The sequence below is a fragment of the Heloderma suspectum genome, chromosome 3, assembly GCF_057233095.1.
Source record: "Heloderma suspectum isolate Gila_16-S chromosome 3, 16-S_ref, whole genome shotgun sequence".
In the NCBI taxonomy this organism is placed as follows: Eukaryota; Metazoa; Chordata; class Lepidosauria; order Squamata; family Helodermatidae; genus Heloderma; species Heloderma suspectum.
Window position 1 is genome coordinate 120774347 of NC_139460.1, and position 26285 is coordinate 120800631.

Here is a 26285-nt window from a genome sequence, read left to right on the forward strand (position 1 = left end):
TTGCACCTTCATACCTTTGTGATTATGTGAAGATCTCCAACAGCATAATCCTCAAAACTGACCTCTGTGGTAGTTCACCTGATGACCTTCATCAAAAGCCAACTTTAAACATTCTCCCGATGCAATGATGTATTCTTAGGCCATTCACTTTCTGAATTAACCTTGTAACCACGAAGTAATATTTATCTTACCATACAGCATTCAGCAGAACTACTTTTCCAACTGAGGACAACTCAAATAATTCTCCTAGGTTGGTTATAAACTAATATGGTCCCCCGTGGCTTTAAATTCCCAGCCCAGTGGAGAGAAAGAATAGCTGTAGGTTGTAGCAGCTCCTCCTCCTGATACAACTTTTCCTGTCTTTGAGTTCTTGCCCAATCTTATAACCCATGAGAAATACACCAGGATGAATCAAGCCCAATAAGCTTGCCTTTAGAAAGTCTAGGGATGGGAGGCAGTCATTCTTTCACTCAAGCACGGGCAGAACAGAGAATCAAATGAAGAGGAAAACATCTGCATTAGCGACTTGAGGCATGTAATAAGTTATTAAGGCAGCTGTGGCCGCCACTCTGAACAAGTTCTGAGCACCATAGTGAATTGTTAGAAGTGGGATTATTAGAGGATTCAGTAACTCCCTTTCAACACTTTAGAACCCATCCTGGCAAGAATCTCTTTTAGAGGCTGTAGGACAGACTTCCCCAACCCGCCACCCTTCAGATACATTGGACTACAAACCCCATCATGCCCAGCCAGCATGGCCATGCTGGCTGGGGTTGATGGGAGCTGTAATTCACATTTAGAGGGCGCCAGGTTGGGGGACGCTGCTGTAGGACCTAGGTGATGTTGCGTTAACCATACACCAGAACAACAGTCAGCCCAATTTCCCATTTTTGCACTTTGTCAATATGATTGTAGCACTGATGCATGCAGAAGATGGAAGGTACTGCTATAGTAAATAACTGAAGCAGCACCTGCTTCTTAGAAATAGTAATATTGACGAGGGGGAAATCCTACACATATAAATCCATCCCTAAAGTTAATTTATGCTACATACTAGTGAGACCCAGTCCATCTCTCCTTTGTACTTGCAAATCTAATTCGAAAATCATAATGCTCACCAGATTTCTGGGCCCACAGTCAGTCTATTTTCAGGATATCCACATGGACGCTGACTGCTTTCTACAGCTGGTCCATTGCCTGCCTTCTCCGTACCTGGTCTGTGTGGGTGGAGACAGCAGATCTGTTGTAGTCTGCAAGACAGGAAAAGCAAGGTATACAGTCCTTCAGTTCCCAAGTGCTTCTATGGGTTTCTCAGGGATATGCTTCCATGCTCCTTCTGTAGGATCAAATCGCAGGATGGGAAACCCCCATGCAGATATGTCCCTAGATGTGACAGGCTACAGCACATGGAACCACTGGTAAGTAATTTCTCCCTCACTTCACATGTATAAACTGGATGCAACACGAAATTGTTGGGAACACATACTGGGGATGTGCAGGTGGGGGAGGAAATAAAACATCTACTTATTAAGCTTGAGAGATGTGTCCTAGATGTATCTTGCACCTCTAAAATTACCAAGAGCAAATTCTTGTTGAAGGTGGAATTTACTGAAGGCCTTGGGAAACTGGAATTAACACAGCTTTTCACTGTAACAGTTTGTTCCTTTGGAAAACAAAAACTGGGTATCAGCACTGTTTCAGTTGATGTTTTTCACCTGTTTGTGTTAATGGCAATGTATACATGAAAGGACAGTTCAGTTTTCTAAGAATGTATGTTTTAGTCCTACTTTATCTATTGAGGACTCATTTTTGGTAGGCTAGTTACTTGTATAACCACCTTTATCCTTTCCATTTCCTATCCAAGAATATATTGCCGCTGCCACCCTTCTCTCCTCAGGCCTCTTGCCACTTTAAACACTAAGGGTACAATCCTATGCATATTTGGGGGGGGGAGGGAGTCCTACAACTCCCAGCATGCCCCTGCCAGGAAATTATAGGACATTTTTCTGTGTAAACACGTATAGGATTGCACTCTAATGTACTTAGAAATCCTTTTGGAATCTTATGCACCCGATGAAGTGGATTGTAGTTCATGAAAGCTTGTGATGTAATACATCAGTGAGCCTTTAGACTCTTTGTTCCTGCAGTACAGCCTGATATTTTTGGAAATTTGGGGAATCTTAATTTCCAGTCCCTGGAGGACCCCATCTTCACCCAATGAGCATAAAAGAATCATAGTATGTTAATTTAAGTGTGTATGCCTCCTCTCAATAAACCTATTGTTATGGATTTGGTGTTGGTCTGAATTACCTTTCAGTGATCCTTTCTGGACCAGTGCTTCTGATTGCAAAAAGATTCAGAATTTTAGTGGGAAGCTTCTCCCCCCCCCCTCTCCCCTAAGGAATGTGGCTTGGGCAGAACTTTCCCAGACATGTCCTGAGAGTTATTTGAATGGAAAATGGCTCATACTTTTGTCCTACTGCTAGGTAGAAGGTGAGGGGGCTAGCCTAACCTGTGATTTTAAGCCATTAGTCCTCTGGAACTCAGAGTACTTCCAGACAAGGCTCTTGCTATGCAATTGCACTACCTCATTCCTGGAATTCTATAGGAGATACAAATGCAGATGTCTTCCATTTGTAATCGTCCTGTATTTTCCCACTGCATCTTTTCTTTTCTTACCAGAAAAAAACATTAAGGAAAAAAAGCTGGAAGCGCTACATAATTGGCTCTGTAAGTACCTTGTGTCTACAAAGGAGTCAAAGAGCTAACTTGCCTACTGCAAGAAATCCTATGGCACTAGGAATCTGATTGGGAACTGGAAACTGATTGGGAACTGGAAACTGGAAACTGTTGGTGTTAAAGCTGTGAACCCCCATTTTATACATATGTTTTTTATGTGTAAATAAAACCTATAGCAAAAAAATGCCATATGTATGTTTCCAGTGAAAAGCAAACCTGGGTTAAAACACCTGCACCCCTTGAGTTCTCAGCTGCTCAGAGAATTGGAGTGCAGAGGTACACAACACTATTCTGGAGAACAGTCAGGCTTCCTGACTATCCCTGCAGCCAGGATGACCACCCTGTGAAGTTGCAGTTATTGTTACCCAGGTCTCTTCCCCCTTCCGGTTCTATAGCAAGGGGGGTAACAGAATGTCAGACACTTTTGGCATTGCACTAGGGACTCACCGGGATGAAGCGACGCAGCCAGAGACTACACTAGAGCGAGCAGACCTTGGAGAGATCACATTAAAACTAGGACAGAAAAAGCTGAGGGATCAGAACTGGGAAGAAAGGCTAATCTATGGGAGCACATTTAAGTCTGTGGTTGTCTCTTCAGATGTTGAAGTAACTTGCAGGTATTTGGGAAGATAGTACGGATCCCTTCAGTACACATCCTAGGAACGTATTTTTGCCTCCCTTACTCATGAAGTAGGTGGAGGAGGAGGAATTATGTAGAAATACATACTGGAGGGCCACAAATTGTGCGTCCCAGCTTTAGACAAAAGAATGACCTTTCTTGGCCAGAGTACACAAGTGATAGCTCTCTGAAATGTTACATAACCAAATTTTAGATTTCAGTTACTTTAGAAAAACAAATAAGTTAAAGTTGATCAATTACCAAGAGACATTACATCTTTCATAGTACAGTGAAATGTTTTGGGAGGAAAATCAAGACAGACAAACACAGGTGTGCAAGCCACAAAGTTCTAGTATTCATATATTTCAAACTTTATTAGGAAAGAACTGGTTTTTTTATTAGGAAAAAAATTCTATTTTTCAAGTTGGTAACAGTAAAAATGCCAATTTGGCATTTTAAATGTCGGAGGGTTATTTAGTTCTACATTTTGTATCTGCCATCCCTCTGTAGCCTCTAAGAAAAGATCGATAGATTTCCAACGATGTGTATATTTCACATTTCTTTCTTTCCTGATCTTGATGCTTGTCTTCAAGAGTAATCATTAACCTGCATATGAATATGGTGGGATTCCTTTCACCCCAAGTCCCGTTATCTGTTAAAAAGGTGAGGATATAAACATGATAACCTCAAATTATCCACATGTCTTCAATAATATACTCCAAGTACTTTTTTTCAAGCCCAAATGTTCACGTGCATCCAATATAAGGCACAATCCTATGCATGTTGAGACAGCCAGTCTACCCTGACTGGCTGGAGCATGCTGGGAGTTGGGGGATTTTTTTCTGTCTCAACATGCATAGAATTGCATCTTGGGGGGAGCAATCCTATGGCTGCTAGGATACCTGGTTTTCCGGGAACTGACCTCCCCGCACTTCCGTGCTGCCTCAGCCCCGTCCTCCACGCTTGCGAGAGGAGCGCTGAGTGGCCAAAAAGGGGCGTTTCGGAGGGCATTCCGGGGAAGAGAGGGTGGAAATGCCTGTACGACACATCCAATGTGTCGTACAGCAGCCTCCTCCCCTGCAGCTACACAGCCACAATCGGCTGTCTAGCCGAAAATGCACGGCAGGAGAAGTCCGGAGGGAACAATCCCCTCCGTGCTTCTCCTGCCCTGCTTTGAATAGGCAGTCGCCTCTGAGTTTGGAGGCGGCTGCCTATCTGAATAGGATTGTGCCCTAAGGTATTTACTTTTGTTCCTCCAACAGCCACCCACCCTCCAAAAAATCCTGCAAACAAAGAAAAAAAATCCTGTAGGAGTTTTGGTCTTGTTCAAGCATGTGCATTTAAAAGTGATTGTTATTGTTTAACAGAGAAGGTTGTAGTGAGATTTTGGCCTGAATCAGTTATTTAAAATGTATCTCAGATGTAAACATATAAAGCAGTAGCACTTTTAAATGCAATTTGTACCTATTTCACAGAAATAGAAAATTAGTAATAGCATTTTATATTTGGCCCCAAACACCTCCCCCTATGCACACACATCATCCTTTCAAATGCATAGAAACTCCAGTTACCTTGAAAATGCCGCCAGCCTGTGGCTGCCGTGACAGCCAGGCCTCATCCATTCCTTGGCAAGCAGATGTGACATACAATTCAGAATAATCATTTCCACCAAAACTGCAGGAGGTCGTTTTATCAACAGGCAGCTTCACCGTCTGGATTCGTTTTCCTATTAAAATACAACTTCTTAGATGGCTGATGATCCATCGATCAGTTTAACATTTCCATGGTAGTCTTGCAAAAGTCATGACTCAGCACCAGTAGCACTTACTGAATCCCCGTGTAATGGTTCAGAGGTAACCTTGCTGCTGTGGAGATAATCTCGAATTCACGTACATAGCCATTCATCACTTTTTTAAAAAGCTAAACAAATAAGAGGGCTAGAGTTGGAGAAAAGGAGTGCTCAGCCTTTAAAGAAGTAGATTTTTAAAAAGCAAAATCAGCCTGCCTTCTGGTCTCCGGATGCTGCTTTGAAATGCCAGATCAGTTCAGAATAAGGCCCCCTTATCCACGACTTAATAGTGGATGAGGTGGCTGATCTGGCTTGTATAACTGAGACCTCAGTGGGTGAGCAGGGAGGAGTCAGTTTCTCCTAGCTATGCCCACCAGGTACTTGGTCCAGCATCAGGGAAGGCTTGAGGGCTGGGGGCGGGGGTGTTGCTGTGGTCTGTAGGAATCCCATCTCCCTCTGCAGGCTCCCTGTCCACGTGACTACTGGTCTGGAGTGTTTGCACCTTGTGTTGGGTCAGTGGGACAGATTAGGGATTCTGTTAGTGTACTGCCCCCCCGCCACCCCACTCAACAGACTCCCTAGGTGAGCTGACGGAGGTGGTCTCAGGTGTGCTGCTGAGATCCCCCAGACTGTCCATTCTGGGGATGTCAACATTCATGCTGCGGACACCTTGCCTGGGGTGACTCAGGATTTCATGGTCTCCATGACAGCAGTGGGACTGTCCCAACACATATAGCGGGGCATACTCTAGACCTGGTTTTCTCAACTGGATATGGAGATGGTGACCTGAAGGTGGGACTTTGCATCAGCCCCTTTGTCATGGTCAGATCACTGCCTGCGGAGGTTTAGACTTACAGCAGCTTTTCCTCTCTGCAAGGGGGGGAACCTATTAAGATGGCCCACCCCCAGAGGCTAATGGATCCGGATGGTTTCCAGAGGGCTCTGGGGAGGGGAGAGGGGGGTTCCGGCTGATATGGCTGGCGCTCCTGTCAAAGCCCTGGTTGACCTGTGGAATGCAGAAATGACCTGGGCGGTTGACATGATCGCTCCTGAGCATCCTCTCCAGAGTAGAGCTTGTACAGCTCCGTGGTGTACCCCAGAGCTGAGACTGATGAAACAAAATAGGAGACGGCTTGAATACAGATGGAGAAGAACTCTTAGTGGGTGCAATCGAACCCTGGTGTGTGCCTATGGTAAGGTATACTCAGGGGCGGTGAGGGCAGCAAAGAAACAACATTTCACTGCTTCCGTTCAATCTTCCATATGCTGCCCAGCGGAGCTTTTCCAGGTCATTTGTGGCCTATTACATGCTGGCCCTAAGGAGACCATAGACCTATCTGAGGCCCACTGCAATTCCTTTGCTAGGCACTTCCAGGATAAAATTTCTTGCAACCGCTTGGACTTAAGACTCTAGTCTTACAGCAGGTGAACCTGGTGAGGTGTCCAGAGCAGACTCTTCTTCAGTTTTCTTGGAGGAGTTTCAGTTGGTACAGCTTGAGGATGTTAATAAGGTGCTTGGACTGGTCCATACAGCCACTTCCATATTGGATTCTTGCCCCTCTTGGCTTATAAAAACTGGCAGGGAAGGAACAGCTGGCTGGGCCAGGGGGGTCAGGAAGGTGATGAATAGGGATGGCAGAGAATTCCACCACGGATTCCAGTGAGGCCGGATTCTAAAGAATCCGGCCCCCTGGAATCTGTGGTGGAATGGCCTCCTGCCCCCCCCCCCCGCGGAATCCCCACGGGATGGTACTTACCTGGGGTGGATGCGGCGGCGGCAGCGGCTCCGGCGGCTGGTCTCCTGGCCGGCCATGGCTGCCATTTGCAGCCATTTGCCATTTGCGGCCATTTGCCATTTGCGGCGACAGCGGCTGCCATTTGCGTTCCCTATTTTTCGCCAATTTATCTTACGTAAATATTTACGTAAGATAAATCGGTGAAAAATAGGGAACGCAAATGGCGGCCGCCGTAGCCACCGCCATTTGCTTACGCTGGGTTTTTGGTTTTTTTACCCAGCCGTGATAGGCTATGTAAATTCTTACGTACCCTATCACGGCTGCAAGCCAGGATGGCAAGGACGGCGGTAGCAGTCCGGCCATGGCCGGCCAAGAGACCAGCTGCCAGAGCCGCCGCCAGAGCTGCCGGTCGTCGAGGATTCCGGGGGGAGGACTGGATTGCCTCCCATCAAGGATTCTGGGGGGAGAGATGGAGCGCCTCCCCCCCCACCACGAAAGATTCCGTGAAAAGGTAAGTGAGTTTCATACATCCCTAGTGATGAATGCTTCCTTGCAAGAGGGAGTGGTCCTGGGCCACCTCAAAAGGCAGTGGTGAGACCACTCCTAAAGAAACCCCCTTGACCCGGAAAATCTTAATAATTTTAGACCAGTGTCAAATGTTCCTTTCCTGGGCAAAGTTCTTGAGCAGGTGGTTGCCAACCAGCTCCAAACACTCTTGGATGAGACTGATTATCTAGATCCATTTCAATCGGGGTTCAGGCTGAGTTTTGGAACGGAAATAGCCTTGATCGCCCTGTACAATGACCTATGTTGGGAGAGAGACTAGGGTAGTGTGACCTTGTTGATTCTCCTTGATCTCTTGGAGGCTTTTGATAACATCAATCATGGTATCCTTCTAGGGAAAGTGTCTGAGTTGGGTGTGAGAGGCATTGCATTGCAGTGGCTTCACTCCTATTTGGATGGCTGGCTCCAGAAGGTGGTACTTGGGGGATATTGCTCAGCCCCATGGACTCACCAATATGGGGTTCCACAGAGGTTGTTTTATTCCCCATGTTATTCAACATCTACATGAAACCGTTGAGTGTGGTCATCCGGAGTTTTGGAGTGTGCTGTCATCATTATGCTGATGACACGCAGCTCTATTTCTCCTTTTCAGCTTCTTCAGGTGAGGCTGTGGATGTGCTAAATTGGCGCCTGGCTGTGACAATGGACTGGATGAGTGCTAATAAACTGAAACTTAATCCAGACATGACTGAGATGCTGTTAGTGGGTGGTGACCAGATGGAGGGTACCCAACCTGCTCTGGATGAGGTTGCACTCCCCATGAAGGAGCAGGTTCATAGCTTGGGGATCCTCCTGGAGCCATCTTTGTCACTAGAGGCTCACGTAGCCTCAGTAGCATGGAGTGCCTTCTACCAGCTTCTGTGGGTGGCCCAGCTACGCCACTATCTGGACAGGGATAACCTGGCTTCAGTTGTCTATGCTCTGGTAACCTCCAAGTTAGATTACTGCAATGCACTCTAGTAGAAGGCCCCTTCAATGGATTTTGAATTGAAGGCCCCTTCAGTGGATTGAAGGCCCCTTCAATGGATCACTGCCTTGCTGTGGCGAAGGGGCTTGCGTAACTCAGTGAAGCCATAAGCTATGCCGTGCAGGGCCACCCAAGACGGACAGGTCATGGCAGAGAGTTCTGACAAAATGTGGTCCACTGGAGAAGGAAATGGCAACCTACTCCAGTATTCTTGCCAAGAAAACCCCATGGAACGTAACACAAGGCTAAAAGAGATGACACCGGAAGATGAGCCCCTCAGGTCGGAAGGTGTCCAATATACTACTGGGGAAGAGCAGAGGGTATTTCCAAGTAGTGCCAGAAAGAGTGAAGCGGCTGGGCCAAAGCCGAAAGGACACTCAGCTGTGCATGTGTCTGGTGGTGAAAAGAAAACCCGATGCTGTAAAGAACAATATTGTCTAGGAACCTGGAATGTCAGATCAATGAATCAAGGTAAACTGGAGGTGGTCAAACATGAGAGAGCAAGACTGAATATTGACATCTTGGGAATCAGCGAACTAAAATGGACAGGCATGGGCGAATTTAATTCAGGTGACCATCATATCTACTACTGTGGGCAAGAATCCCTTAGAAGAAATGGAGTAGCACTCATAGACAAGAGAAGGGTGGGAAAAGCAGTACTGGGGTACAATCTTAAAAACAATAGAATCATCTCAGTACGAATCCAAGGCAAACCATTCAACATCACAGTAATTCAAGTCTATGCCCCAACCACTGATGCCGAAGAAGCTGAGGTTGATCGGTTCTATGAAGACCTACAACACCTTCTAGAACTAACACCAAAAAAAGATGTCCTCTTCATCATAGGGGATTGGAATGCTAAAGTAGGAAGTCAAGAAATCACCGGGATAACAGGCAAGCATGGCCTTGGTGTACAAAATGAAGCAGGACAAAGGCTAATCGAGTTTTGCCAAGAGAACATGCTGATCATAGCAAACACTCTTTTCCAACAGCGCAAGAGGCCACTCTACACATGGACATCACCAGATGGTCAATATCGAAATCAGTTTGATTCTGTCCTTTGCAGCCAAAGATGGAGAAGCTCTATACAGTCAGTAAAAACAAGATCTGGAGCTGACTGTGGCTCAGATCATGAGCTGCTTGTTGCAAAATTTCGGCTTAAATTGAAGAACGTAGGGAAAACCACTAAACCATTCAGGTATGACCTAAATCATATCCGTTATAAATATACAGTGGAGGTGAGGAATAGATTTAAGGGATTAGACCTGATAGACAGAGTTCTTGAGGAACTATGGATGGAGGTCCGTAACATTGTTCAGGAGGCAGCAACGAAATCCATCCCAAAGAAAAAGAAATGCAAGAAAGCAAAGTGGCTGTCTGAGGAGGCTTTACAAGTAGCTGAGGAAAGAAGGGAAGCGAAAAGCAAGGGAGAAAGGGCAAGATATTACCAGCAGAGTTCCAGAGAATAGCAAGGAGAGACAAGAAGGCCTTCTTAAATGAACAATGCAAAGAAATCGAGGAAAACAACAGAATGGGAAAGACTAGAAATCTCTTCAAGAAAATTGGAGATCTCAAGGGAACGTTTTGTGCAAAGACGGGCATGATAAAGGACAAAGAAGGCAGGGACCTAACAGAAGCAGATGAGATTAAGAAGAGGTGGAAAGAATACACAGAAGAACTATACAGGAAAGATCTCAATGTCCCTGATAGCCATGATAGTGCGGTCACTGAACTTGAGCCGGACATCCTCGAGAGTGAAGTCAAGTGGGCCTTAGGAAGCATTAGTAACAACAAAGCTAGCGGAGATGACAGTATTCCAGCTGAGCTATTTAAAATCCTAAAAGATGATGCTGTTAAAGTGCTGCAATCGATATGCCAACCAATCTGGAACACTCAACAGTGGCCACAAGACTGGAAAAGGTCAGTTTACATTCCAATTCCAAAGAAGGGCAATGCCAAAGAGCGTTCAAACTACCGCACAATTGCGCTCATTTCACATGCCAGCAAAGTTATGCTCAAAATCCTACAAGCTAGGCTTCAGCAGTATGCGAACCGAGAACTACCGGAAGTACAAGCTGGGTTTCAAAGAGGCAGAGGAACTAGAGATCAAATTGCCAACTTTCGCTGGATCATGGAGAAAGCAAGAGAACTCCAGAAAAACTTCTATTTCTGCTTCATTGACTACGCTAAAGCCTTTGATTGTGTGGATCACAACAAACTGTGGCAAATTCTTAAAGTGATGGGAGTACCAGACCACCTTACCTGTCTCCTGAGAAACCTGTATGAGGGTCAAGAAGCAACAGTAAGAACCAGACATGGAACAACCGATTGGTTCAAAATTGGGAAAGGAGTACGACAAGGCTGCATGTTGTCACCCTGCTTATTTAACTTGTATGCAGAGTACATCATGAGAAACGCTGGGTTGGATGAATCACAGGTCGGAATTAAGATTGCCGGGAGAATTATCAACAACCTCCCATATGCAGACGATACCACCCTAATGGCAGAAAGCGAAGAGGATCTAAAGAGCCTCTTGTTGAGGGTGAAAGAGGAGAGTGCAAAAGCTGGTTTGAAACTCAACATTAAAAAAACTAAGATCATGGCATCTGGCCCCATCACTTCCTGGCATATAGAAGGGGAAGAAATGGAAGCAGTGACAGATTTTACTTTCTTGGGCTCCAAGATCACCGCAGACGGTGACTGTAGCCATGAAATTAAAAGACGCTTGCTCCTTGGGAGGACAGCTATGGCCAACCTAGACAGCATAGTAAGAAGCAGAGACATCACCTTGCCGACAAAGGTCCGTCTAATCAAAGCTATGGTTTTCCCAGTAGTAATGTATGGCTGTGAGAGCTGGAATATAAGGAAGGCTGAGCGCCGAAGAATTGATGCTTTCGAACTGTGGTGCTGGAGAAGACTCTTACGAGTCCCCTGGACTGCAAGGAGGTCAAATCAGTCAATCCTAAAGGAAATCAACCCTGAGTGCTCATTGGAAGGACAAATACTGAAGCTGAAGCTCAAATATTTTGGCCACCTAATGCGAAGAGAAAACTCTCTGGAAAAGACCCTGATGCTGGGAAAGACTGAAGGCAAAAGGAGAAGGGGACGGCAGAGGATGAGATGGCTAGATAGCATCACCGATGCAATGAATATGAACTTGAGCATGCTCCGGGAGAGAGCGCAGGACAGGAAGGCCTGGCGTGTTATGGTCCATCGGGTCATGAAGAGACGGACACGACTGAACGACTGAACAACAACAACAACAATGCACTCTATGTGGGGCCGCCACTGAAGACTGTTTGGAAGCTGCAGCTTGTGCAAAATGTGGCGGCCAGACTGATAATGGGGACCAGAAGATTTGAACATATAAGACCGATTCTGGCCCGCTTGTACTGGCTGCCTATATGCTTCCAAGCCCAATTTAAAGTGCTGGTTTTGACCTATAAAGCCCTACATAGCTTGGGACCACAGTACCTGACAGAATGCCTCTCTCAGCATGAACCGACCCATACACTATGATCTACATCTAAGGCCCTCCTCCGGGAGCCTCCTCCAAGGGAGGCTTGGAGGTTGGCAACAAGGGAGAGTGCCTTCTCGGTGGTGGCTCCCCATTTATGGAATAATCTCCCTGACAAGACCTGCCTAGCACCAACATTGTCATCTGTTTGGTGCCAGGTTAAAACTGCCCTCTTCTCTGTGTATAATGAGTCTCTTGATTGTCTTTGGCTGTTGTCTTTAAATGGTTTTAGATATGTTGTTATTGTGTGTGTTATTTGTTTTATGTCATTATGTGAACAGTTTTTATATTTTATATAATATATTTTAATGGTTTTTTATTTTTGTGAACTGCCCAGACAGCTTTGGCTATGAGGCAGTATAGAAATATAATAAACAAAATTAAATTAAACAGTTTTCAGTACTTTTGTTTTTTCCTTAAATTTAAACAATGTAAGGGAAGTACATACTATTGTCTTTACAGTATTCCAATGAAGGTTTCACATTAAGTGTGCTTTAATTTTTTTTCTCAAACATTTGTGGTGTATTGGGCCAAAAATTAACATGGGGCACTTTTTAAAGCTTTGTTGTTTACTAAATAAAAGTAAAATATGCATGCTCAATTAAACATTTCCAAGGAAACTGAAAACTTTCCTATGCAATTGATCCTATACAACTTAATCTAATTTGCACTGGAAAATTTTCCAGAACACCCATATCACTGGAGTGTATGTGTGTGTGTGCAGAGGTTCTACTGCCACTAAAGAAATATAACAGCCCTTCTAAACAGAAGAGCTCCATGTGTGTTCTGGATTCCCTGGACCCTGCACCAAACCCCCAAACTATGACAAATGGATGCAATCCATGTACAGAAATGTGGACTGTTAAATACCCACTGGGATATTTAATAAAGCACGCAACAAAGTAACTCTTAATAATAATAATAATAATAATAATAATTAAATTTATTAATCGCCCATCTGGCTGGTCACCCAGCCACTCTGGGCGATGTACAACATACAATAAAACAGTTTAAAACAATAAAATTCTACAATAAAAACATTTTCTAAAATACCCTAACCCACCCCAAATGCCTGCCTGAACAACCACGTTTTTAATGCACGACGGAAGCTCATTAAAGAGGGGGCATGACGGAGTTCCCTAGGGAGGGAGTTCCACAGAGTGGGGGCCACCACAGAAAAGGCCCTTTCAGAAAAGTCTGAAAGGGCAGAAGAACCAACTATCCTTAGGATTCTTTAACAAAGACTGTTCTCTTTTCTCCACCCACCCCCCGGCCTGCCTTGCAATTGCTTACCAGTCTCAGGATCTATACGGATGACTCTTCCTCCATCGTAACAGGCCACCCAGAGCTTCCCTTCTGTATCAATACGCATCCCATCAGGGATGCTCTCTTCTTTTTCCAACTTGTACATATTCCTGCGGTTGGCTGCAGAAAGAAGTTGACACATGTCATGGACTAACCCATACATTCAATGCTTTGCGAGTCAACACATTTCTGAGTCATGCTCTTGCAAGACGTTGAGAAGAAATCCAGAGGGATTCTTCATCCCAGAAGCTGATACAGGCTGACCACTGAAAGCTTCAATGCATAGGGAAGGGAAGAAGCACGGTTCCCAATCTAAAGGCTGCAAAGAAAGATTTTAACGCAGTATTTCAAGGAAAGCAGTTACAGGTGGTGGAGAAGCATAATATAGAACTGGCATTATTGACACGGTGGGTGCAACTGTCTTGAATTATGTCATGCCAAGCTCAATTATTAAATTGGAGGGTTGGGCTATTGGCAGTAAGTTCGTTTCCCTATGAGACAACCCCGAGAAATTTGGCCCTGTTCAATTCTGCATAAATGAAGCTAATTTTGTAAGGGGTGTTTATTAAATAGCAGTTACAGAATGCTCTTCATTTACATGACATTTATTTAAATGTAATCAGTCAATGCACTGGTTAAAGACAGATGATTAAACGGCTAAAAAGTTAGCTGCCGGGGCCAGTATTAAGGAGTAAATACTTTATGTCTGAACTCTTCACCCACTTGATACATACACTGTTGCATGTCAGAACTGGCATCTGTTTATCTGAAAGGAAATTATTAGGTTCAGGCAGACCGATGTTTTAAATTGTAAAATGAAATTCTCAAACAAGCATGATTTTATTCAGAGTGGGACATTACTCAGACATTACACCTGAACGGGATGGTAGATTATGTCCTCTCCATATAGACATCTTCACTGTTAGAACTGCAGTTAATGGCTTCCAAAATGTTACTTATTAAATCCACACAGGGAATGTGTGTATCTGCTAAACTGGCAAGACAAACTGCACTGCTTGGTTGGGAACAAATACAGATAAGAAGCATTCTTCTTGGCCATCAAAATGCTTTAAGTTCAAGCTAACTTAATAGCGGCATTTATTTACACATCTCCAGTATAAACAATTACATAACTTCAGATAGACTGCATCTTAAGTTCAGGAAATATCTTTTCATGGCCAAAACCTGACATTTCTCTTTATCTCAGTCTTAGATTATTATTCATATCAGCCTGTGTTATATATCTGAATTAAATAAATATTCATTATATGAAGATGGCAGAAAAGAACCCATTGCTGCACTATATATCCCACTTTTTAACCCTACATCAAGTTCAGTAATGTCACATAAAAGTATCCCATAGTTCTCTGCTGTGTTTTCCCCATAATCCTTGACAAACCATCACTGATCATATACCAGCCACACCCTGAAAGCAAAAGCCATAGAAAGATGATCTCTAAAAACAAAGTAATTAACCTTTCTATGGTGGTTAAAGATTTGGGATGCAGCAGCCCCATCGAAGCTAAGCAGGTCTGAGTCTGGTACTTGGATGGGAGACTACCTGGGCACTCTATGAACGCTGCCTTAGCTCCAAGGGAAAAAGCAGGAAAGAAAATGAAATAAATAGCTTAACAACAAAACGTCCAGCTCTGGTAATGTTCTCATAAATCATTCAGAATAAAGGCAAATACGTTCTTTAAATAAGAGTACTACATACCATCTCTCCTAAATGTACGCACCCCTTCATGTGAGAACAGAACATTTTGCTGTAGTTAGACAAAAACTGATACTATCTAATTAACAGACCAGTGGTTTTAACATCTATAACAAAAACTTTAAAAAACCAGCCTAGTCCTTTCAAGAACTATTGGTGTTAGAATACAGCAGATATAGCAGGTATAAGATGTTTAATCCGTGCTTGGTAGGAAAGCAGTTGCACACAAAATGTGACTATTTTAAAGATCTCAAAATATGAAAGGAGCCATACAAAGCTTTCCGGTTTGAAGGTCATAGTCAAACGCATCCACGCAGTATGAAAGGCTATCGATGTAAAAGAATGTTCTGTGATCCAACGACCAATCCAGACCATTGGAGATGTCCACCTTGTCAAAGTGTTTCATGACGGAATGATCAGGGAAGAGAGTGTAGAGGGAACCTTGGTGCCTCTCTAACACTGCAGGCCGGATCTCCTCAGCCATTGTACCTAGAAGAAGCACAGATTATTAGTACGCAAAGACAACAGAGAGCTGAAGAAGTGGCATCGCAATAGTGGTCTCCTGTTTAATGAAGGGCAGCAGGCTCTAGCATTACTTTTCCTAAGACACAATTTAAAAAATGGAGAAATTATTGGTTGTCACATTGTCGGAATCAGTGGTGGAATTAGGGCTGGAGCTTGGGACCAGTCCCACCACCCCAATGACCACCCAGAGAGTGGCAAGTGAGAGCCAGCAGAAACAAAGTCCATTTTATTCCTATAGTCATTATGGTGCCATAACATAAGTGAGTTTAACACACAAAACTACACATGCTCGCAGTGTTTTAAAATCAGGGTTGGTAAACAGTTTTGATGTTGTTCAGGAACATAGAAGAAGTTGCAAAGCATGGAATGGTGGCTGGAAAGCAATGAAGAGAAGTGTTAGCTGTGTGCTTCACAACTGAAGCAATACATGGTGCTGTTAAGTCCAGGGTCTCAAATTACTTAGCTGCACCATTGGTTGGAATGCCAAAACACAAGGATAGTGCAAGAATTTTCAAGGCTCACAGAAGCTGCTTAGCCATCCCTCTCCACCCCTCATCTCCACCACAGCTAAGGGAGGGGTCATAGCTCAATGTGATCAAACATCACAGGTTTGATCCCTGGCATCTCCAGATAGGATAACGAAAGAATTTTGCCTGAAATCTTGGAGAACTGCTGCTAGTCAGTGTTGACAATACCAAGCTAGATGGATTAATGTTCTGACTCAGTATATAGCAGCTTCCTATCTTCTTATGTTCAAATGCCATTAGGCTCCCCCTTTTGTAGAACTATTAGCAGCTATTCCACCTGGCAAGACAGCACACTCCATTCCATCAGTTTGACTGGGACCAACTGGCTCTTCCTCTCCTGGAACTGTCTCCTCAGTGACCTGGCTGTAACATTACTAAATATGTTAGTACCTTCAATGGTTTGTTTTCCTCTTCTCTCCCCACACCTTTTGCCTTATGTATAGTGTCTCTTAGATTGTAATTCTGAGGGCAGGGCCTGCGTCCTTTTAAAATTGTTGTATATTACCTAGGACATTTTAAATGCTTTATAGATAAATAAAATAAATAATGCTATTGAGAAAGCCTGTTGTTAACATAATCAAGTTAGGAAAATTCTTAATTTTAGAAATTGTAAATCCTTATGGAAATAGTAGCCTTGGAGAAGAGTTTAAATTTAAGATTAAACCAGTAATTAATTTCAAAATTAAAGGCTGAAAAGCATGCAGAATAAGGTTCTGAGAGACTTTAAAAAATGCAGATACATCCAGCACTTAGTACCACGTACGCAGTAAGGGTCATACACATAATCTATAACAGGTTACTTTGGTCAGGGTTGACGTCACTGATCACTACTATGAAGGCATGGAGGTCTGAATTCAGGTCCTTCCCCCTTTTTCCCTCAAAAGGTGAACAACATAGTCAGCCATCTGAATGCTAGATGTGTGTGTTCAGCAGCGTGCGCATGGCACAAGGTTCTGTGGACTGGGATTAACAGCTACTGTCAAGTGATCTACAGAAGATCCACATTTCTTAAGAAAAAAGACTCAAGAATGTAAATCATGACCAACCCACCTGCAAACAGTCTTCCTGCAGGATCCACTTTTCCATCATTGAATCGGTTATTGGATTTATCCTTGTCAACATGAGCAATGGTGGTTACAGACTTCTTTTTCCAGTTTAAAGCAGCAAACTGGGTTCCCAGAGTGATAACATAGTCACCGGATTTGTGAAGAGATACTGAGCTGACTGGAGCATCTGGAAACCATGTTTAAAAAGGGGAGGGGGAGAACGGTAGTATGAAAAATGTAAAAATATAAAAATAAATATATATTTATATAAATATAAATATAAATATAAAATATATATATATTATATATAAATATAAATAAAAATATAAAAGAGAGCCAGTGTGGTGTAGTGGCAAGAGTGTTGGACTAGGAGCTGGGAGATCCGGGTTCTAGTCCCCACTCAGCCATGGAAGCTCACTGGGTGACTTTGGGCCAGTCACAGACTCTCAGCCCAACCCACCTCACAGGGTTGTTGTTGTGAGGATAAAATGGAGGGGAGGAGGATCATGTAAGCCGCCTTGGGTTCCTTGCGAGAGGAAAAAAGGTGGGGTATAAATGCAATAAATAAATAAATAAATAAATAAAACTAGTATACATAAACCACTTGGAGAACTCTTTGTTGATATATGTCTCTGGGTCGTTTGGGGAACCCCTGGACCATGGAGCCCCAGACCTGTGCCCTGTGGTGCAGACCTAGCAGATCCACTGTATAGAGATTTGAAAAACTATAACGACAGGTGCTTCTTCCCCCACTCAATTGCTAAAGACATACAATATTTCTTTCAATTACCTAATTTTTAAGATCAGAAATATTCTAATATGAACGCAAAAGCAAACACAAACAAAACAACTAGGCCTTTTGAAAGATGTTTCTTACCCACAGAAACACTCTGCACTTCCTTAGTAAGGGAATTCCATCTATGGACCTTTTTACCAGTTATGTCCACAAAGAGAAGTGAATTTTCCTTTTCCTCCCATACAGGCGATTCTCCAATCTTGCAATTCTCTTGCACAACACACTCAATTTTTACAGATGACATTGCCTTTGGAGAGGAGAAGCAGCAATCAAGGAATGCAGATAAGAGGAACAAAGGGGAAACAGAGTGTACTTAAAATTAAGTTGAACTGAAATCGGATGTCAGCAAATTAAACTTACAATCTATTTATCTCTTTTTAATTCATTTTCTTTATATCCTGCCCTTCCTCCAAGGAGCTCAAGATGGTGAACATGGTTCTAACTCCGCCCCATCCTGCATTTTATCCTCACAACAATTCTGTGAGGTAGGCTAGGCTCAGAGAGAATAATTGGCCCAAGGCCACTTAGTGACCTTCATGGCTGAGTGGGGATTTGAATTCAGGTCCTAGTTCAATACTCTAACCAGTACTGGCTCTACTAATCGCACCTTCTTACATGTACATCTCATGGATCTCAATGGCACATATGCTCTCAGAATTATGCAATAACTGTGATCTTAAATCAGTGGCAAATGTGGGCTGATGAAGGGCTGGATGTGTGCTGGATGCACATCTGACTCATTAAAAAAAAAAAAATCCTGGTACAGACATGACCTAAGAGAGAAATGTAGAAATTATGCAAAAGGACAATATATACCCTGGTCTGATACATAATCTAGGCAAAGTGAGACTTTTTACAGGGCCAATGCATAACTAATGTATCAAATTATTATGGATTGAAAATTATGTGCTAAATTTATGTTGGTCAAATTACACGCAACTCTTTGTCCAGTACAGGGGCACAGTTATATGGCCATCACTTCCCCAGACAGTTCAGCCATTTTGAAAACACAAAGCCGGCTGTCCATCAGAAAAATATATACATTGTTCCCTGTCATTACAGCCAATATATCTGCTAATGAATGGCACATCATCACAAAAATATGTGAAATTGGCACCTTAGAATTTCTTTTTCAGTTTGTTTGTTTGTTGTTGTTGTTGTTGTTCAGTCATTCAGTCGTGTCCGACTCTTCGTGACCCCATGGACCATAGCATGCCAGGCCTGCCTGTCCTGTGCTCTCTCCCGGAGTGTGCTCAAGTTCATATTCATTGCATCGGTGATGCTATCTAGCCATCTCATCCTCTGAGATGGCTAGATAGTCCCCTTCTGCTTTTGCCTTCAGTCTTTCCCAGCATCACGGTCTTTTCCAGAGAATTTTCTCTTCGCATTAGGTGGCCAAAATATTTGAGCTTCAGCTTCAGTATTTGTCCTTCCAATGAGCACTCAGGGTTGATTTCCTTGAGGATGGACTGATTTGACCTCCTTGCAGTCCAGGGGACTCGTAAGAGTCTTCTCCAGCACCACAGTTCGAAAGCATCGATTCTTCGGCGCTCAGCCTTCCTTATATTCCAGCTCTCACAGCCATACATTACTACTGGGAAAACCATAGCTTTGATTAGACGGACCTTTGTCAGCAAGGTGATGTCTCTGCTTCTTACTATGCTGTCTAGGTTGGCCATAGCTGTCCTCCCAAGGAGCAAGCATCTTTTAATTTCATGGCTACAGTCACCGTCTGCGGTGATCTTGGAGCCCAAGAAAGTAAAATCTGTCACTGCTTCCATTTCTTCCCCTTCTATATGCCAGGAAGTGATGGGGCCAGATGCCATGATCTTCGTTTTTTTAATGTTGAGTTTCAAACCAGCTTTTGCACTCTCCTCTTTCACCCTCAACAAACAAGAGGCTCTTGAGATCCTCTTCGCTTTCTGCCATTAGGGTGGTATCGTCTGCACATCTGAGGTTGTTGATAATTCTCCCAGCAATCTTAATTCCGACCTCTGATTCATCCAAACCGGCATTTCTCATGATGTACTCTGCATATAAGTTAAATAAGCAGGGTGACAATATGCAGCCTTGTCGTACTCCTTTCCCAATTTTGAACCAATCGGTTGTTCCCTGTCTGGTTCTTACTGTTGCTTCTTGACCCTCGTACAGGTTTCTCAGGAGACAGGTAAGGTGGTCTGGTACTCCCATCACTTTAAGAATTTGCCACAGTTTGTTGTGATCCACACAATCAAAGGCTTTAGCGTAATCAATGAAGCAGAAATAGACGTTTTTCTGGAATTCTCTTGCTTTCTCCATGATGCAGCGAATGTTGGCGATTTGATCTCTAGTTCCTCTGCCTCTTCGAAACCCAGCTTGTTCTTCCGGTAGTTCTCGGTTCGCATACTACTGAAGCCTAGCTTGTAGGATTTTGAGCATCACCTTGCTGGCATGTGAAATGAGCGCAATGGTGCGGTAGTTTGAACACTCTTTGGCGTTGCCCTTCTTTGGAACTGGAATGTAAACTGACCTTTTCCAGTCTTGTGGCCACTGTTGAGTGTTCCAGATTTGTTGGCATATTGAATGCAGCACTTTAACAGCATCATCTTTTAGGATTTTAAATAGCTCAGCTGGAATACTGTCATCTCCGCTAGCTTTGTTGTTACTAATGCTTCCTAAGGCCCACTTGACTTCACTCTCGAGGATGTCCGGCTCAAGTTCAGTGACCGCACTATCATGGCTATCAGGGACATTCAGATCTTTCCTGTATAGTTCTTCTGTGTATTCTTTCCACCTCTTCTTAATCTCATCTGCTTCTGTTAGGTCCCTGCCTTCTTTGTCCTTTATCATGCCTGTCTTCGCACAAAACGTTCCCTTGAGATCTCCGATTTTCTTGAAGAGATCTCTAGTCTTTCCCATTCTGTTGTTTTCCTCGATTTCTTTGCATTGTTCATTTAAGGAGGCCTTCTTGTCTCTCCTTGCTATTCTCTGGAACTCTGCATTCAGTTGGGTATATCTTCCCCTTTCTCCCTTGCTTTTCGCTTCCCTTCTTTCGTGAGCTACTTGTAAAGCCTTATCAGACAGCCACTTGGCTTTCTTGCATTTCTTTTTCTTTGGGATGGATTTCGTTGCTGCCTCCTGAACAATGTTACGGACCTCCGTCCATAGTTCCTCAGGCACTCTGTCTATCAGGTCTAATCCCTGAAATCTATTCCTCACCTCCACTGTATATTCATCAGGGATATGATTTAGGTCATACCTGAATGGTTTAGTGGTTTTCCCTACGTTCTTCAATTTAAGCCGAAATTTTGCAACAAGAAGCTCATGATCTGAGCCACAGTCAGCTCCAGGTCTTGTTTTTACTGACTGTATAGAGCGTCTCCATCTTTGGCTGCAAAGGACATAATCAATCTGATTTCGATATTGACCATCTGGTGATGTCCATGTGTAGAGTGGCCTCTTGCGCTGTTGGAAAAGAGTGTTTGCTATGATCAGCGTGTTCTCTTGGCAAAACTCTATTAGCCTTTGTCCTGCTTCATTTTGTACACCAAGGCCATGCTTGCCTGTTATCCCGGTGATTTCTTGACTTCCTACTTTAGCATTCCAATCCCCTATGATGAAGAGGACATCTTTTTTTGGTGTTAGTTCTAGAAGGTGTTGTAGGTCTTCATAGAACCGATCAACCTCAGCTTCTTCGGCCTCAGTGGTTGGGGCATAGACTTGAATTACTGTGATGTTGAATGGTTTGCCTTGGATTCGTACTGAGATCATTCTATCGTTTTTGAGTTTTTGAGATTGTACCCCAGTACTGCTTTTCCCACCCTTCTCTTGACTATGAGTGCTACTCCATTTCTTCTAAGGGATTCTTGCCCACCCTAGTGGATATAGTGGTCACCTGAATTAAATTTGCCCATGCTTGTCCATTTTAGTTCGCTGATTCCCAAGATGTCGATGTTCAATCTTGCCATCTCATGTTTGACCACCTCCAGCTTACCTTGATTCATTGATCTGACATTCCAGGTTCCTAAACAATATTGTTCTTTACAGCATCGGATTTTCTTTTCACCACCGGACACATGCACAGCTGAGTGTCCTTTCGGCTTTGGCCCAGCCGCTTCACTCTTTCTGGCGCTACTTGGAAATACCCTCTGCTCTTCCCCAGTAGTATATTGGACACCTTCCGACCTGAGGGGCTCATCTTCCGGTGTCATCTCTTTTAACCTTGTGTTACGTTCCATGGGGTTTTCTTGGCAAGAATACTGGAGTGGGTTGCCATTTCCTTCTCCAGTGGACCACATTTTGTCAGAACTCTCTGCCATGACCTGTCCGTCTTGGGTGGCCCTGCACGGCATGGCTTATGGCTTCACTGAGTTACACAAGCCCCTTCGCCACAACAAGGCAGTGATCCATGAAGGGGCTGTTTGTTTGTTTACTTCTGTGCAAAGCTGGCTCCTAAATTTTTGATATCACTGAACATTTTATGCTGATGACTTGAAATATCTTTTGGCTCTGGTGCCACCTCTTCCAAGGCATCGTCTACATGTACAGCAGAATGAGGTTGTAAAAATCCTGAAGTGGTAGAGTGGACTGTACTATTTCACACTACAGGTAGAGGCACCAGTTTTGAATGTTCCCTCATGTAAAAACGATTTCCTGAAAGTCAAAGTTGCACATTGGAGAGAGAGATTTGTCCATTTCATTCCTCATTGTGCTGGTTTTTTGTTTGCAGGGAAGTTTTTTTTCCACATAAGGAAGCACTCAAAAATGTGATCTGCCACTGCACTCTGATATGGTATAAGTCTCTTTCCCCACCTCATAAATTTTACCACTTCATTCCTACCATATTTTGCTACAGATGACAGAATGGGCTGTACCACGTCACATTTCAGGAACGTATGTCACAATTTTAACTAGTCTCACACATAAAAACTCCTTGCAAGTAAAAAAAAACACCCTAAAACATTGGGGGAAACGCTCTGGCTCAGCGCACACTATTAATTGCCAATTTCTACTTGCAGGGAATTTTATGGGTAGTGGAATATTTTTTTAAAAAGTGATCCCCACCTGCAATGTGAAATGGTACAGCTCATAATATCATTTCAAGTTTTACCGGTGCATTTTCCTGTATGCGAAGGTGAGGCCTGAGAAGGAAGACCACCAGTAGAGGGAGGATGACTCACAGGGTATTAAGTACAAGTATTTGTTCATCACAAACATGAATGTGGGGTTCGGTGTGCAATGCCTGTGCATGGAATCCAATTCCAATAGTAAATCCCCATTTCCCAAGACAAAAGGTTGGATGTAAAGGCATTTTCACAGAACACCAAACACAGACATCTATGAGCCTCTCTGATGCCAAACAGAGTCCTTTTGAACTGAATGCACACTACAGACAATGTAGTTTTGATTTTGAATTCTAACATAGGAAATGCAAAAGAGGCATTTTTAGCATTCTCTCTGAAAATGCTCCAAGAGTTGATGCCTTATACCAGGCCTCCACAACTTGTGCGCACTAAGCCAAATGCAGTCCAACGACCATGTATAATCATCAGAGGCTCACTACACCTCTTATTTTAGGGGCCTGCCTGGGACTACAAAAACAGGAGGTCAAGCAGGTAGCAGACTATAAAATACAGCTGGTAGGCTTCGCTCATCTTGGTGGATCACCAGCTGTACAGCCATGTATAGTGTTGCCAAATAACAGAACTCTCCCTAATCACAAACTCAGGCAGTAAGTGCCAAAAGAAAGGAAGTCAAAACCTGACCACTGAGAAATGAAGAAAATATCAGCATACTGGGGGAACCCCTGAAGTATGCAGGGTTACAAAAGAATAACAATAAAACAGAAAATCAAAAGGGGGGAACCTCCCAAATCCAGTTAGAGAGGGGAGTGAATTGGCTTACTTGACCCCGTAATACTTTATAGCATAGCTGGCTGGCATCCTGAACAGAAACACCCCTCTTAGGGGGCGAGTATATACTGCAATATATTTTTGTTGCACTTTCAACTTGTAACCACAGATGCCTAAACCCATTATACATGGGAGCTTAGTGAAAGTTGCAATGCATCTTACAGTACAGCGAAAAAAAAGCACAATCTAGTTTAGGTCAGCATCACCTGTACTAAAATGATAAGCAATACAATTTAGCCAACGTTCATAACTCTTAACTCCCATTGAATAGGAGAGCGAAGCACTGGCTTGAACCTCTCCAGTACTGAAATAAATGGAACTTAATTATGGTTAACTTTGTCTGGATGGTGACTCAAGATTTTAGTTCAGATACCGCTGAGTAATCTAAGAATACAGACATGAACAACAACGATTTGAATAACAGTAAAAACGACAATAGTTTTGGGGGTTGGAGGAAACAACAGTTAATAAACATTCTTACCGAATCTAGTATCAGCTAAGTAAATTGAATCAGAAGTTTTGGTTGGGTAACCCTTTTTTCAGTTGGCTCAGTAGAATTCCAGTCACTATACCCAATGATGTAGGCTTCAGTCCAGAAAAATTAATGCCACAATCAGTTTCTAAAGGTTCCTCGACTTTTTGCTTTCTGGTACTACAGGCTAAGGCTTCCAAAATGTCTTCAAATTTATAGCGGCTGGAATTGCTAATCTTTAATGCCGGCTATTATCTTCACAGTCAAACATTACCAAGTTCCTGCTGAATACAGGTTTTTGTGTGTGGGTGCTAATAAGCAGGGCAAACTTCAAAAGTCCTTTGATCAGCATTCTTCCAGGGAAAGGGAGGCAGGGCAAACAAGGAGTGGGGGAGAGGGAAGCATGATGCTATAGTGTCAGTTCTACATAAATGTTCTGCACAGAACATGCAAATATATATATATATATAAATATTATATATATATATATATATATATAATTATAATTGTTTAAAGTAGAGAGAGAAGTGCACTGTTATAAACAAGAAACCACCACATGTACCCATAATATACAGATCTAGAACAAGGATGCAGTTACACTAAAAATGTTTCCTCGTGGATACCTTTGGTTAAAACAAGGCCTATTAAGAGGAAAAATATTACTACATCAACTGGTAAACTGGACTGGTGTTTAATTTAGGCTGCAATCCTATACACACTTGGAAGTCCCATTGAACTCAGTAGGACTTATTTCTCCATAGACATGCATAGGATTGCACTATTATTTTAATATTGTTTTTATAGTTTTGGCTCTGAGGACTCAATTTGGGTGGAAGATGTGGGATGTAAATATTCTTTAATAAACAAATTCCAAAGGTAGCTATGTTCGTTTGTTGCAGCAAAACCAACACAGAGTCTTGTAAGACTAACAAATTCATTCTAGCATAAACTTTTGCGGACCATCGCCACCATCTGTTGCATCTGATGAAATGGGCTATAATCCACGAAAATTTATGCCAGAATAAATGCGTTAGTCTTTAAAATGCCGCAAGACTCTTTGCTGCTCTTAATGAAGAAAGTTACTGTTGCCTGTGACCCCTTGGATATTACGACCAAACTTTCTGGGATTATGATTGGCGCAGCCAGCAGGACACGGATCACCACGGCCACATACACAAGATCACAATAAGGATTAGAAGCCCTTTGACTGGCTATACTGGCTATACAATCAAGGGAACTGCAGAGCGTGGAAGCGTGTATTTTCCTCATGCACCTCATGGGAGATTGTGAATTCAGTGGAGATTCGAATCTGTGTTGGCGCTGAGCCAGAGGGAGCTGCTACCATCTGTACGTAAAACGAGAAACCAGTCCCACTGGTGTCAAAGAGAACGGCTTCCGGAAGGAATTGGGGTGGGAGCGGGGCACAGACTTCGGCGTTCTTGAAGTAACATTCCCCCGGCCGCGTCTGAAAAGGAGAGAGGAGCTTGAAGCCCCTTCCCCGGGATTCCGGACACGAGGGAGATCGGATTAGCGAGGCCTATGAGTTCTACGAAAGAGTTGCAGATCACAGGGCAGCGCCACCAACCTGACACGACGGTATCTTGGCGGGGAGGGGCGGGGAGGGGGTGGCTGTTGATTCTGGTCTGCCATGACCAGCCCCCGGCCCAGACACACTCACCAACTTGGGCGGCGGCTCTGCTCACGCCTGACTTTCGGGAGGACGAATTACTTTCGGGAATGGAAAGGGCCCGTCCCACCAACCCTGCGGCGATGCAGAGGCATTCTTGCAACAACTAACCCGCCGTTTTGGGCTGCGAAGAATCGTTATTGCGACCGGAGCTCGCCACTCAGCGCCTAGGGAGGGGGAAGAGAGGGGAAGGCAGACCCGGAGAAACGGACTGGGGTGGGGCGCCAGGCCCGTGATGTTTCTGCAAGGCAAGGCAAGGCAAGGCAAGGCGGGCGGGGAGGGGGAGAGGTTTCTTTGGAGAGAAACCCTTAGCCCCGGAACGTATTTTGAATGTCAGGATTCAGCCTTGGGACATGCAGTAATTCTAAAAAAAAAGGAGTATGCAGAGTGG

The 26285-nt window shown here is 43.6% G+C and overlaps 1 protein-coding gene across 3 annotated transcripts; it reads right to left on the bottom strand.

Annotated features, from left to right (window-relative positions):
• Positions 1-3692: 3692 nt before the first annotated feature.
• LOC146350135 (regucalcin-like) lies at positions 3693-25961 on the bottom strand. Of its 3 annotated transcripts, none has more exons than XM_084844308.1 (7): positions 25886-25961; positions 17926-18091; positions 17053-17235; positions 15224-15439; positions 13225-13356; positions 4930-5084; positions 3693-4010 (listed from the first exon to the last, which is right to left on the bottom strand). In XM_084844308.1, exons 2-7 carry the CDS (start codon positions 18086-18088, stop codon positions 3960-3962), a joined length of 900 nt encoding a protein of 299 aa, XP_084700434.1. In that variant the 5' UTR covers positions 18089-18091; positions 25886-25961; the 3' UTR covers positions 3693-3959. The 3 variants fall into 3 exon arrangements, with proteins under 3 accessions (XP_084700434.1, XP_084700436.1, XP_084700435.1); XM_084844310.1 differs by having other exon boundaries at positions 25793-25961; XM_084844309.1 differs by lacking the exon at positions 25886-25961 and adding an exon at positions 24217-24513.
• Positions 25962-26285: the final 324 nt, after the last annotated feature.